Here is a 13,639-nt window from a genome sequence, read left to right on the forward strand (position 1 = left end):
TAGTACGGGAGTAATGTTACTCGTACTACACAACTAAGCATGCAAAACAATCCTTTGTATGATAATTCCTAACAGTAACACCTTATCAGAGGGACTCAGTACGTTAAACATAATGTCCACAAAGCTTCTGTCATTTCAGTTTATTCTCATCATGTTTTTCTGTTCATTTTTAAGGCTCTCTACCATCCAAGTTTATGGCATATGCATACGGGGTTCAAACCCTACCTCTGCATATATAATACAATGACCTATTGTTTTTTACTGATCAAAAGCCTGCATATAATTAAAAAATTGTTAGACCAGACGCCATAACCGAGATTCAAACTCCGACTTCTAAGTTTGCGTGCGACATCAAGCTCAAGTATACCTTGTTTGTTGTAACAAATGAATATGTTTCAGACCTTCATAAAACCAACACATCACGAATATGTTTCAATAAAAATGGCTTGAATATGTTTCAATAAGTGAACATCAAAGCGAACATCTAATGCATTATTTTCTAATGCATTAAGTAATACCTGATCATTTGTACAAAGAAACCTGAATGCATTAATGAACCATTTATATAGATCTTCTGCTTTGTACTATTGGTAGATGTTCGCTTTGAATGTGTTGTGTTCATTGGACAACTACTCCAGCGCCATTATAATGAACCATTTATAAATGTCCCCTGGTAGCTTTGTACTATTGGTAGATGTTCATTTGAATGCCATTATTCCATTTTATTCATGCATATTTGTTAGCCAACAGAAAAGATATGCTTGGAAAATCATTTAATAAACGTGCTTTTTGTATATTTGATTTTGTATACTTTTTATTAGAAGTAAATATGACCTGATTTATAATTGGTTAAGTAGTGTTATGAGAAAGGACCACGGTTTGATTGACTTTTAGTTTCAAAGTATGCATCTTTCTTTGCATGAACTCGACCATTATATATCTTTGCATGAACTTGACTCATTTATTTAAGTCAGTCTAACTAAAAGCTTGAACATGATTTGTTAATAAGTAAATAGTAAAGTTTGTGCTTAACATTTTAAGATAATATATTCAGTGAAGGATTTGGATTCTCTTCACTGAAATTTCTCTCAATTTCTCTCAAGTGGTTGGTGTGCTTTAATGGCGGAGATTGAAAATGAAGAAAAATTGAAAGAATTTTCAATTGAGAGAATCCAAATCTGTGCCATAATTGCAAGTCGTTAGCGTCCGCAAGACTTGAACTTGACTCACTAATTTATCTAGTTCAATAGTATTAAACTTGAGTATGTTTATTTAACTAAACAAATGAGTTTGAATTAATATTTAGCAAGTTGTACTCAAATAACTCAGATAAGAGTACAAAAATACTTTTTTTCTTTCTTTCAAAGTCATGTGCATTATTAAACTAGAGTTATTGAGGTAAGGAGAGTAGCATGCTTATATTCCAGCAAGAAAAATTAAAGACATGACCCTACTCAAACTAAGGACTATAGTCATGGCACTACAACTACTACATAACTAAGCATGCAAAACTATCTTTTGTATGATTATTCCTAGCTAATGTTAAACATAATGTTCACAAAGCTTCTGTCATTTCAGTTTATTCTCATGATGTTTTTCTGTTCACTTTTATGGCTCTCTACCATCCAAGTTTATGGCATTTTCACTTTTGCTTTTGCTGCCACTAATGCTACAAAAGATAAAGGTAGTGAAGCAATTGCTCTATTAAATTGGAAAACCAACCTTGACAAACAAAGCCAAGCTTCATTATCTTCTTGGACAACTTTTTCAAGTCCTTGCAATTGGGAAGGAATTGTTTGTGATGAAACAAATTCTGTGACAATTATAAATGTTGCAAACTTTGGACTTAAAGGTACTCTTTTTAGACTCAACTTCTCAGCTTTTCCTATGCTTCAAACTTTGGATATAAGTTACAACTTTTTTTATGGACCTATTCCACATCAAATTGGTAACTTGTCCATCATTTCTAAACTAAAAATGAGTCATAACCTTTTCAATGGTTCCATTCCACAAGAAATAGGAAAACTAAGAAATCTAAGTCACCTTAATATTGCAACATGTAAGCTCATTGGTTCCATACCTTCAACAATTGGAATGTTGATAAATCTTGTTGAACTTGATTTGTCAGCTAATTATCTCTCTGGCGAAATCCCGTCAATAAAACACTTGTTGAACTTAGAAAAACTTGTTCTCTATGGAAACTCTCTTTCTGGACCGATTCCTATTGAGTTAGGAACAATCTCATCTCTTAGAACAATTAAATTGTTATACAATAAATTTTCTGGACCAATTCCATCTTCCATAGGAAACTTGACCAATTTGAGGACACTTCAGCTTAGTAAAAATCAATTTCTTGGATCAATTCCTTCCACTATTGGAAACTTGACAAAACTCATTCAATTGTCAATTTCTGAAAACCAACTTTCTGGATCAATTCCTTCTTCAATAGGAAACTTGATCAATCTAGAAAGGCTTAGTCTTGCACAAAATTATCTTTCTGGACCTATTCCTTCAACCTTTGGAAATTTGACCAATCTAACCTTTCTATTACTTTACACAAACAAGCTTAATGGTAGCATTCCAAAAACAATGAATAACATTACCAATTTGCAAAGTTTGCAACTAAGTTCAAATGATTTCACTGGTCAATTGCCACATCAGATTTGCCTTGGTGGTTCTCTTAGTAATTTTTCTGCTGATAAAAATCATTTCAGTGGTTTTGTTCCAAGAAGCTTGAAGAATTGTTCAAGTCTTCTTAGACTTAACCTTGCAGAAAATATGTTGATTGGAAATATTTCAGACGATTTTGGTGTATATCCAAATTTGAGCTACATTTTTTTGAGTCACAATTTTTTTTATGGCCAAATTTTGCCAAATTTGGTAAAAAGTCATAATCTAATTGGCCTAGAGATCTCAAATAACAATGGCTTAATTAATGATTTGGTCCCTTAAGTTATTTGTTGGTTACATTTTGGTCCCATAAGTTATTAACGTTACAATTTGGTCCCTTAAGTTATTTGTTGGTTACATTTTGGTCCCATAAGTTATTAACGTTACAATTTGGTCCCTTAACTTATTTTTTGGTTTCGTTTTGGTCCCTTAACTTATTTGTTGGTTTCGTTTTGGTCCCATAAGTTATTAGAGTTAAGGGAGTAGTTTGGGACCAAAACGAAACCAACAAATAAGTTAAGGGACCAAAACGAAACCAAAAAATAAGTTAAGGGACCAAATTGTAACGTAATAACTTATGGGACCAAAATGTAACCAACAAATAACTTAAGGGACCAAATTGTAACGTTAATAACTTATGGGACCAAAATGTAACCAACAAATAACTTAAGGGACCAAATCATTAATTAAGCCAATAACAATTTATCAGGTACTATACCTTCAGAACTAGGACAAGCACCTAAGTTACAAAGTCTTCAACTTTCTTCAAATCATCTAACCGGAAAAATTCCTAAAGAGCTTTGTTACTTGACTTCATTGTATGAACTCTCCTTGAGTAACAATAAACTTTCTGGAAACATTCCTATAGAAATAGGATCCATGCAGGGACTTCAAAAATTGAATCTTGCAGCAAATAATTTAAGTGGATCAATTCCAAAACAAATTGGAAATATTCTCAAATTAGTTTGTTTGAATTTGAGCAATAATAAGTTCATGGATGGAATTCCCCTTGAATTTAAAAGATTGCAATCTCTTGAGAATCTTGATATTGGTGGAAATTTGTTAAATGGGAAAATACCAGAATCACTTGGGAAGTTGCAAAAGTTGAACACTTTGAACCTTTCTCACAACAATCTGTCTGGAATCATTCCATCTAATTTTGAGGATTTAAATAGCTTGATAAGTGTTGACATATCTTACAACCAATTAGAAGGTTCAATTCCAAACAATCCAGTGTTTCTTAAGGCACCATTTGAAGCACTTAGAAACAATACAGGTTTGTGTGGTATTGCATCAAGCTTGGTGCCTTGCAATGAGTTGAGCCATCATAACACAAAAAGTAAAAACAAAAGTGTGATATTGGAATTATGTATTGCTTTGATCATTCTATTTCTTTTAGCCTTCTTGGTTCGTGGCTCTATATATATTCATTTGCCAAAAGCAAGAAAAATTCAAAAGCAAGCTAGAGAAGAACAAGAACAAACTCAAGATATTTTTTCCATATGGAGTTATGATGGAAAAATGGTTTATGAAAATATCATTGAAGCCACAGAGAATTTTGATGAAAAATATCTCATTGGTGAAGGAGGTTCTGGTTCTGTTTACAAGGCCAATTTACCCTCAGGTCAAGTTGTTGCTGTGAAAAAACTTCATGCTGAAGTTGATAGTGAAATGCACAATTTCAAGGCTTTTACTAATGAGGTTAAAGCATTGACACAAATCAAACATCGTAACATTGTGAAGTTATATGGATTTTGTTCCCATCCACGCCACGCTTTTGTGGTTTATGACTTCCTAGAAGGAGGGAGTTTGGATAATGTGTTAAGCAATGACACACAAGCAACAGTGTTTGTTTGGAAAAAGAGAGTGAATGTTGTTAAGGGTGTGACAAATGCTCTTTACCATATGCATCATGGTTGCTTTCCTCCTATTGTTCATCGCGACATATCAAGCAAAAATGTCCTTTTGGATTTGGATTGTGAAGCTTACATCTCAGACTTTGGAACGGCGAAGATTCTGAATCTTGATTCACAAAATTCAACTACATTTGCAGGCACTTATGGTTATGCAGCACCAGGTTAGGCCCTTATTTTAGTATATTTAATTTATTTGTGAACAATGCTATAATTCTCAATCTCTATAATTTATTTGTTTATACTATGCTACTTAGGCATTAATATAATTTTTCATATATTTAATTTCATTGCAGAGCTTGCATATACTCAGGAAGTGAATGAGAAATGTGATGTGTTTAGTTTTGGAGTGTTATGTTTGGAAATAATAATGGGAAAACATCCAGGGGATCTTATTTTAACATTGTTCTCATCATCTGAAGCACCAATGGCCTATAATTTGCTTTTGAAAGATGTATTAGACACAAGACTTCCACTTCCAGAAAATTCAGTTGCTAATGATGTGATCTTGATTGCAAAAATGGCATTTGCTTGCTTGAGTGCGAATCCACATTCTCGACCAACTATGAAACAAGTGTATAACATGTTTGTTATGTCAAAATCACCATCAACGGAGACATTCCGCACCATCACACTTGGTCAACTTCTATATTAGTGAACAATGAATTTGGTTTAATTACTTGTGTTGCAAGCATCTTTTTTGTGCTACTAATAATGTGTTTATGGGGTTTTGTCATCTTTATAGGCTAGTCTTGAGGTTTTAATTACCTTAGAAAATAAGATTTATATCTTGTGTGTTGCAATTATTAAGGGTGTATTTGAGTAAACAACTTAGTTAAACACATATTTAATGTGTTTAATAATTGGCTATCATATAGTATCCACATATAAGGCATCTGTGTTGTCAAAAAATGTTGTTATATTATTTTCATATAAACTATGAGTTCTGAGCTGTATTCATAAGATGTCTATCATATAGAGCTTATGTTAAGATAATTCGAAGACAAATTACATAATGTCAAAAAGATATTTTTATCAATTCAAAATCTACTCATATTCGCTGAGTATTAGTATCTGATGTTTTCTATACAGATATTTCCCCAATTTTGGAGTAATTCGGCTTCATAAACTCAAATGATGGTTCAGTGAGACCTACTATATTATAGTTTATAGTACAGTTTGGCGTTTGCAAAGAAAAATATCACAATTCTATGGAAACAAAAACAGCTATGACACTACGTTAATATAGAAAAACTACCTAAATAGGAAACTTGCTAAATTCAGTTGTTGAAACATATACAGCTAAAAACATAATTCAGTTATTGCAATATGCATGTACTAATCCTATGTTGGACCAAAATTTACATATGGCCCACACAAATTTGGTTGGTTAATGAAGAATAGCATGTGTTAGTCATGAATTCTGAAATGTGCAGCTTCAAGAAAATCTAGTTGTTATGCTTCACATCCTCATCAAGATTAAGTAGGTGGGAAGAACCTATTGAGATTGAATGGGAAGAACCTATTGAGATTGAATAAGAAATCTAGTATAGAATTCTTCATTTATATTGTCAACACATGTGTTGGTTGTAACACTCCTTGATAAGTGTTGTCAACCAATTAGATGGCATCCCTCTATCTTTCTTTGATCTTTCTACCTCAAGAGTGTTGTCAAGCAACACTGCTACTATCAAACCAACAGTTACTGGTGATGAGAATATGGTATTTAAGAATGCATTGAACTGCAAAGATGAGTATTTTGGTATCAAGAGCAAACCACAAGAAAACAAGAATGAAATCAAGGGTGCACTTGGATAAACAGTTAGATAATGCATTTATTAAATAAGTGTTTATCATATTTCAAACTAGTCATAAGATATATATCTTCATCATAAACTCTCTTAAACATTTAGATGAGTGGTTTTTCATCATAAGACCTTTTCACAAGGGGAATTTAAAACACACGAGAGATCTCTACATTGGGGGCTCAGGTAGAAATGGCAAAATGGGCTTAAAAAACACTATCCAAGTCTGATCCTATGAAGGCTTAGCGGGCTGACCCGCCATATAATATTGTAAAAAAATAAAAGAAAATACTACAAAATAGTCCAACAAATTTTCTTATTAATATTTTCAACATAACACAAATTGTCCAAAAAAATGTTTCAAATAAAAATAGGCATCTAATAAAATAAAAACACAATTCTGCGAAAAAGAAAGGATTATTGTGATTCTTTGAAATAGCTTTCCAAATTGATTGATTAAGTAATTATATAAATTGGATGGTTTGATAGCATTGGATTTTTGTCCAAAAATGAGAACTAGAGCCTAAAAGTATGTTGGATTGGTGGTGGTTACCAGTGTGTGGCGCCACGCGACTGAGAGATGGAGGTTGGGAGGAAACACGAGAGAGGTTGAGAAGAAGAAAGAAGTAGCCTTGGTGTTGGAAGAAAGGAGAAACAAGAACATGTTTTTTTTTTTCCCTTTGATTGGGGGGTGGGTATTGGCTATAATTTTTATTAGGTCCATCACTTGAGCTATTTGCACACCTCCGAGGACGGACCTGACCATAATAATATGCATGCACGAGACTTGATACAATTACTTGACTCGATGTATCATCGAAAATATATTGTCAATTCCAATAGGAAAAAATTGTGATTATTCATAGAAAATATCATTTTTCTTCGTAATAATATGCACAATTGTACAAACATAGAAAATCAATAAAAACAAAGATCATTAACATGACAATGACAATAGTAGAAAGAATATATCAAATCATTTAAATGGTTGAACAAATGTATTGATGCAAAACTTATGTATATCATCTATTTATTCTTCCTAAAAAAAAAAAATCTATTTATTCTTCACGGCTTCATCTCCCTACATTTTCCAGTAAAGTAGGGTAATCTTCTTCAAAATGATGTAATGTTATACTTGTTCGACTAGACCAATGCTGAGCTGATCCAACAATATGTTACTTAGGACAAAAGTTTTTGTGCCTGTGTATGTTTGAGACCCTTCTTTCAAGTTGTGGTCTCGACTATTAGAATAACACACACTATCTAAATTAGTGCATCATCTATTAAATATATATAATTTTTTTTTTGAGAGAAATCTATTAAATATATATAATAACATATAAGAAAAATACATAATCAAATATTTGTAATTAATAACATTGTGGGATTTTCTAGGTGTTAACAATGACCACCCATGTTCATAGGGATGAATCTAGGAACACATTTTCAGGGTGGCTAAATAAATAGTGGCCGAAATAGCAATTGATTTTTAATATTTTATACTTTAATGACATAATTTTTTATCATTATTTATGTCTCTAAAAGTATTAGAGACTATTTTTACTATTTTATATTTAGCGATCGAATTTTTAATCACTATATTTTATCGGCTGAAAATTTGGTCGCTAAAAAAGAAATTTCTAATATTTTTTTAAAATTTTGGTATGGCCTATAAAAATAATTGAATTTGAAATCTACATATTATAATATCAAATCTCCGACTCAGACACGGATTTTCCTTTTGGCCAAAGATTTTGTTTTGGACCACATAAACGTGTTATTTCATGGTCGCTAATTTTGTATTGGCCTACATATATATGCAAACTTTAAATTTGTGCTATGAAATCTCCCAAAACTCTTCAAGTTGTATCTGTCACGCATATTATTTTCGAGGTATATACCATTCCATTTAAAGACACTGTCCTACGTGTGGCCCAATTCAGAATCAACTAATTTCATCACCGTCAGTTTACAAACACATAAGGAATGAAATTATGAAACCTAAGTTCTAATTTCTGGTTGATGACTGAAAATTCGTACATATAACTTGTATTAGTGGAAGCTAAACTATACTTGATTTCCAATTACGAAGACTAGGTGACAATGTAGGAGTGGAACTTCATTCTAAATTGGTCCACACGTAAGACACTGTATTTAATTTTGAATAGGTTGGGGGGGTATATCTCAAATAATTGCGGGACATACACCTAAATATGATCTGTTTTGGGAGTTATACATAAATTTAAAGTAGGTGAATGAATACTACATAGCATTGTTCTTCTAACATTATGTTAGATCAAGATGGTACAAACCAGACTATAACATTTTTAGACCAAGATGGTACAAACCAGACTATAACATATATGTGGTCCAAAGCGTCAAACTTCAATTCTACAGCTTTTAAATTCAAAGCTTAATTTTTTTGTAGATTCCATGTATGTCAATAACGGGAAAAAAAAGATATATTAAACTAAATAGAGTACAGATTAAATTATACCTAAACTTGTTTTTTTTGAAGAAGTTGAAGAAATTTTGAAGAAAAATGAAGAAGCTAAATAGCCCACCTAAATTGGCACCGGAGACACCTAAATTATACCTAAACTTGTTTTTTTTGAAGAAGTTGAAGAAATTTTGAAGAAAAATGAAGAAGCTAAATAGCCCACCTAAATTGGCACCGGAGACACCTAAATTGGCACCGGAGAGAATCGAACCTGAGACCTTGCGGAGGAGTACACTCCCAAGACCCAAGCCAATACCACCAGGGCAACCCAAGTGGGTTATTATACCTAAACTTGTTATGTAAGTGTGCATCAATAATTGTTGAGTAATAGGCCACTTTTTTGAGTTTTTAATTATTATGTAGTCCCTAAACTAAAATATTTGTAATCAGGTCCCCAAACTATGATATTTCTTGTGGATGTCCTTTTTTTACAATTTTGCTAGCCAACATGCAATAGAATGATTTGAAGAAGAAAAAAAAAATAGTTGAGAGACTTGATTACAATATTTTTAGTTTAGAGGTTTATTTAAGAATCGTAAATAGTCTAAGGACCTACATTTAAATGGGGATGAGAACAGTAGAGAAAGGGGGAGATGAAGAAATGGAAATAGTGGAGAGGGGAGGGGGAGAGAGAGAGAGAGAGAGAGAGAGAGAGAGAGAGAGAGAGGATAAGAGAGGGAAGTAAGAGATCGCAAGAGAGATAGAATATTTAGTTTGTATTCTCTCTTGCCTGTCACCCTCTCGAAGGGAGACGAGATAGGGTATAGAGAGGAGAAAATATAGTGAAGAGAGAGAGAGTAGAGAGGAAAGAGATAAGATTGAGATGGTAGACCGGAAAGATACGCAATAAATCTTCTTTATATTTTTGTTCCTCTCTTGACCATATCTCATCTCTTTCCCCTCTCTTTTTCATGTTTCTCTCTACCATATCTATTTCAAATAGGTTCATAATCTATAAATGTTGTAAACAAGTCTCAGTACTAATTTTTTTTTTAATTAGATCATTCCATTACACATAAAAGTGTAACAGAATGACCTAATTACAAAAAAAAAAAAATTAGTTTAGGGATTTTATTATATTTTTTAGGGTCATAATTAAAACTTCTTAAATAGTTTAGAGATTTGCAAAGTGATTAAATCTAAAAAGATTGAAAATGGAGAAATGGAAATGAACATTCAAATTGAACATTCAAATTGAAGGGTACAACTATACAAGTTACACCTAATTGCAAAATGAAATGGAAATAGTAAGTGGTCAAGGTCTTCAATATGAGAGAGCATACATGCAAATAATAAGTATAAACCTACATAAAGTTGAATTTTCTTCTTTACCAAATTCACGCATACGTACTTGTGGTATCTAAACCGACGATCTCAAATAAACAGCCCACCATGCAAGCCTGAATTTTAAAGTAAGAATGAGACGACTAGACAGCCTAAATTGCACAAGTGCAATGCACCCGAGTCCCATTGCACTAAGAGATTCCCAACACTCACGTAGTAAAAGATCATATCCGTGGTTGCTTGATCAAGAACCGGTTTTAAATAATAAATATCAACATTTGCATTTATGAATTACAAATATCCCAAATATGTTAATATGAGATTCCATGACGTTAGGGAGTCGGAGTTCAACAACAATGCATTATTTATCTTATATGCATTATTCGAGATTCATGGTCCAAATATATGTGTATGTACAATCGGTATATTTTGAGATGGGTGACATATATATTTCCAATCAGAAAATATAGTTAAAGTCTACTCACAACTAATTAAAATCAACTAAGTACTCTACTAATTATTTATTTTTTAGAATTATATATTTGACATTTTGAATAGAGCACGTATTGTTGATTTTAAATTATTTTGGATAACTTATCCATAATTTTTCATGGTGATCACAATGGTACATGCAGTTTAGTTGGGTGTATGTACTCATCATCCAACTATTTAATTTTTAATTTTTAGGGATCATCAAACTATTTAATGTCATGTCATATATTTGTATTACTTTATTTAAAAACAAAATTTAATTTTAAATAAATTTTGCCTAGAGTGTGCATGTACCTAATCAAACTTTAGCATATATAAGAATTTAACTTTTCCAAAGAAAACCTATGCCGGCTAAAAATTAATATAATTGTGGTTTTCTGTTTCAATTATGAAATCATGATTTAATAAGAAAAAATGTCTCTTATAGAAGTATAAATTTTCTTCACATAATGATTTTGAAATTCTAAACGTAAATCTAAACACATTTATTTGTCCAAATAAAAAACTCTCCATATCAAGAGGCTATTTAAAATTATCAAAATAATTGGTTCAATATAAAGTCCATTTAAAAACTCTAAAAAAAAGTCTATGTAGTATTTACTAAGTTCATATGAGACTTTGACTCTTTAAAGAAGAAATCTAATCTGACCTACATGTTGCTTTAATTATTGAATCAGATACTTTTTTATCTCAAAATCAATCTTTTTTCTTTTGACAGATATCTCAAAATCAATCTAAAGTGAACTAAAATACCTTAATATGGAGATGAAGAAATATATCAATATACTGCCGACAAATAAAGGTAGGAAAAGAGAGATGTGAGCATCTTCTTCAAATAATCAATTTCAAATAAGCATGTTAATTATTAAAAAAACGTGGTTATCATCATTGCCAAATCATGAGTTAGCCCTTCATGAGCATTTGTCCATATTTTTTAGCAAGAGATAAAAAGAGGTAGAGTTGTAGAATACAACAAAAAATTGAAAATGACAATATGATATAAAGGTGCTGGAATTGGGTCATGTGTAGCTACTCTTTCCTTCAAATAATTTTCAAATTACTAGTTTTTGCAAGCACCAAGCCTGTAAACGCAATCTGTTAATGGCAATGAGGTCGTTTTTGATGCAAGAAAGTGAACTACTTTTGCCATAAAAGAGCCATCTTTCCTCAGCTTAAATTTATGAGAGTGCTAAATCTAGCGAGAAAAATCACCACGAAAATGTCCCGAACATAACAGTAACCAATAATAAAAGAGGATTGAGCGGAATTCAAGGAGGATGGATGTAAAAAAAAAAAAGGAAAATGCTACTTCTCAAGAAAAATAGCTTCAAGAATTTTTCAAGACACAGTTGGCAAATTTTAATTGGATGATTTATTTGTCCACTTCCTATTTTTCAGCCACACCTCCTTGAATTGTGGCAAATAGTGCATTGTGATTGGCTACTCTTTATTCTTGAAGAATTCTTGATGTTATTTTTCTAGAGATATAGCATTGCTCAAAAAAAATTTGCACAGCATAACAAGGTTCGCTATTTTGTCGGGATGGTCTCCTTCGCGTTACATAGCATTTTTCTAAATTTATAGTGTCTTCATATTTTGTTAAGAAAATAAACACCTTGAAAACGTAGCTCTATTCTCCTTCAAAAAAACGTAGCTCTATTTGCAAAAGAATCTTATGTAGGATTTTTAACAAATATTTTAAAAAATAATTAATGAATGAGTTTAATAATTGCGTTAAACTTACAAACATCCTTAAGATTTTTAAAAATAATTAATGAATGAGTTGCGTTAAACTTACAAACATCCTTAAGATATTAGTTAAGAAAGAAAAAATAAAATTTTTAAATTGGAAAACATAATTTTTTAATTTTTATAAAGTTTATTTTCTGGCGTTACAACGTTTAAAAAGTTTATTACACCACGTTTTCTTAGTAATTTTATACAATTATCCGTATAATTATTGGTGTTTAAGCATTGTCGTGTTTTTCTTTTATATTTTTGACGAAGAATCATTATCGTAGATAGTTAGTAAAATACCTCTAAAAAAAGTTAGCAAAATATATTGTTTATGTCTTTTACTATAAACTTTTTAGTTATATTCGCTCCCACGCGCACTCATGTATGTAACTTACATGAACAAACTACATATTTAACCCTAAAATTTATTGTGTGGTCGTAAAGAGAGAGGTAGTCAGAAATTGAATTGAGAATAATGTTCTTATTGAGCGAAAACAATGGGGTTGCTTTAAAAATGAGTCTATTTCACCCATTAATAAAAAATAGTGACTTTTAGAGAAAATATTAAAAATAGAATTTCATTTGAAATATAAATTGAACGATAGTTGTATTAGAATTTTAGAAATATAAAGTAAATGATACTTCCTTCAATCCTTTTTGTAAGGAGTATTTTCTTTTTAAAGTTGCAGCAGTATTTCCTTAACTAGTGTTATTCCGGTTGACCAATTTAATAAACAAAATCATCCTTCATTAAATATTGGGGGAATTAGTCACTTTAGTCCCTTAATAGGAAATGAGTAGTCACTTTAGTCCCTGAATGCAGAGAAATTGCAAAACAGTCCCTGAATGTAGACTTTGTTGGTCAATTTCAGGGACTAAAGTGACTAACGGAGTCTACATTCAGAAACTAAATTGACTAACAGAGTCTGCATTCAGGGACTAAATTGACTAAAAGAGTCTACATTCAGGGACTATTTTGCAATTTATCTGCATTCAGGGACTAAATTGATGACTCATTTCCTATTCAGGGACTAAAGTGACTAATTCCCCTTAAATATTGACTTGTGACAATGACCCGTGCTCTTTATTAGGAAAATGATTTTTTTTTTCTTTTCAAATTATTAGGAAAATGATAATAACAGTAAATACGACTAGAGACTACTACTGACGACTGTCTTCGGGGTACGACCTTTAAATGATATTTTTTTATGAAAATATGAATTATTTTTGGGTTAAAT

General features: G+C 31.6%; 1 protein-coding gene across 1 annotated transcript; it reads left to right on the forward strand.

Moving 5' to 3' along the window:
- The first annotated feature begins 1,413 nt into the window (after positions 1-1,413).
- On the forward strand, positions 1,414-5,427 carry LOC146924379 (uncharacterized). The gene is made up of 3 exons (XM_085709415.1): positions 1,414-2,926; positions 3,362-4,747; positions 4,880-5,427. The coding sequence occupies exons 1-3, from the start codon at positions 1,540-1,542 to the stop codon at positions 5,236-5,238; spliced, it is 3,132 nt and encodes a 1,043-aa protein (XP_085565541.1). The 5' UTR covers positions 1,414-1,539; the 3' UTR covers positions 5,239-5,427.
- Positions 5,428-13,639: the final 8,212 nt, after the last annotated feature.

This window comes from Medicago sativa, chromosome 5, assembly GCF_051527215.1.
Source record: "Medicago sativa cultivar Bolivia chromosome 5, Bolivia_mono, whole genome shotgun sequence".
Taxonomy (NCBI): domain Eukaryota; kingdom Viridiplantae; phylum Streptophyta; class Magnoliopsida; order Fabales; family Fabaceae; genus Medicago; species Medicago sativa.

What these genes read in the sequence shown, in the direction of transcription:
- LOC146924379 (XM_085709415.1), top strand. Translation starts at nt 1,540, where the DNA reads ATGTTAAACATAATGTTCACAAAGCTTCTGTCATTTCAGTTTATTCTC. An exon ending in AGAGATCTCAAATAACAATG is followed by an intron (nt 2,927 to 3,361) that starts GCTTAATTAATG and finishes TCATTAATTAAG; the next exon opens with CCAATAACAATTTATCAGGT. An exon ending in TTATGGTTATGCAGCACCAG is followed by an intron (nt 4,748 to 4,879) that starts GTTAGGCCCTTA and finishes ATTTCATTGCAG; the next exon opens with AGCTTGCATATACTCAGGAA.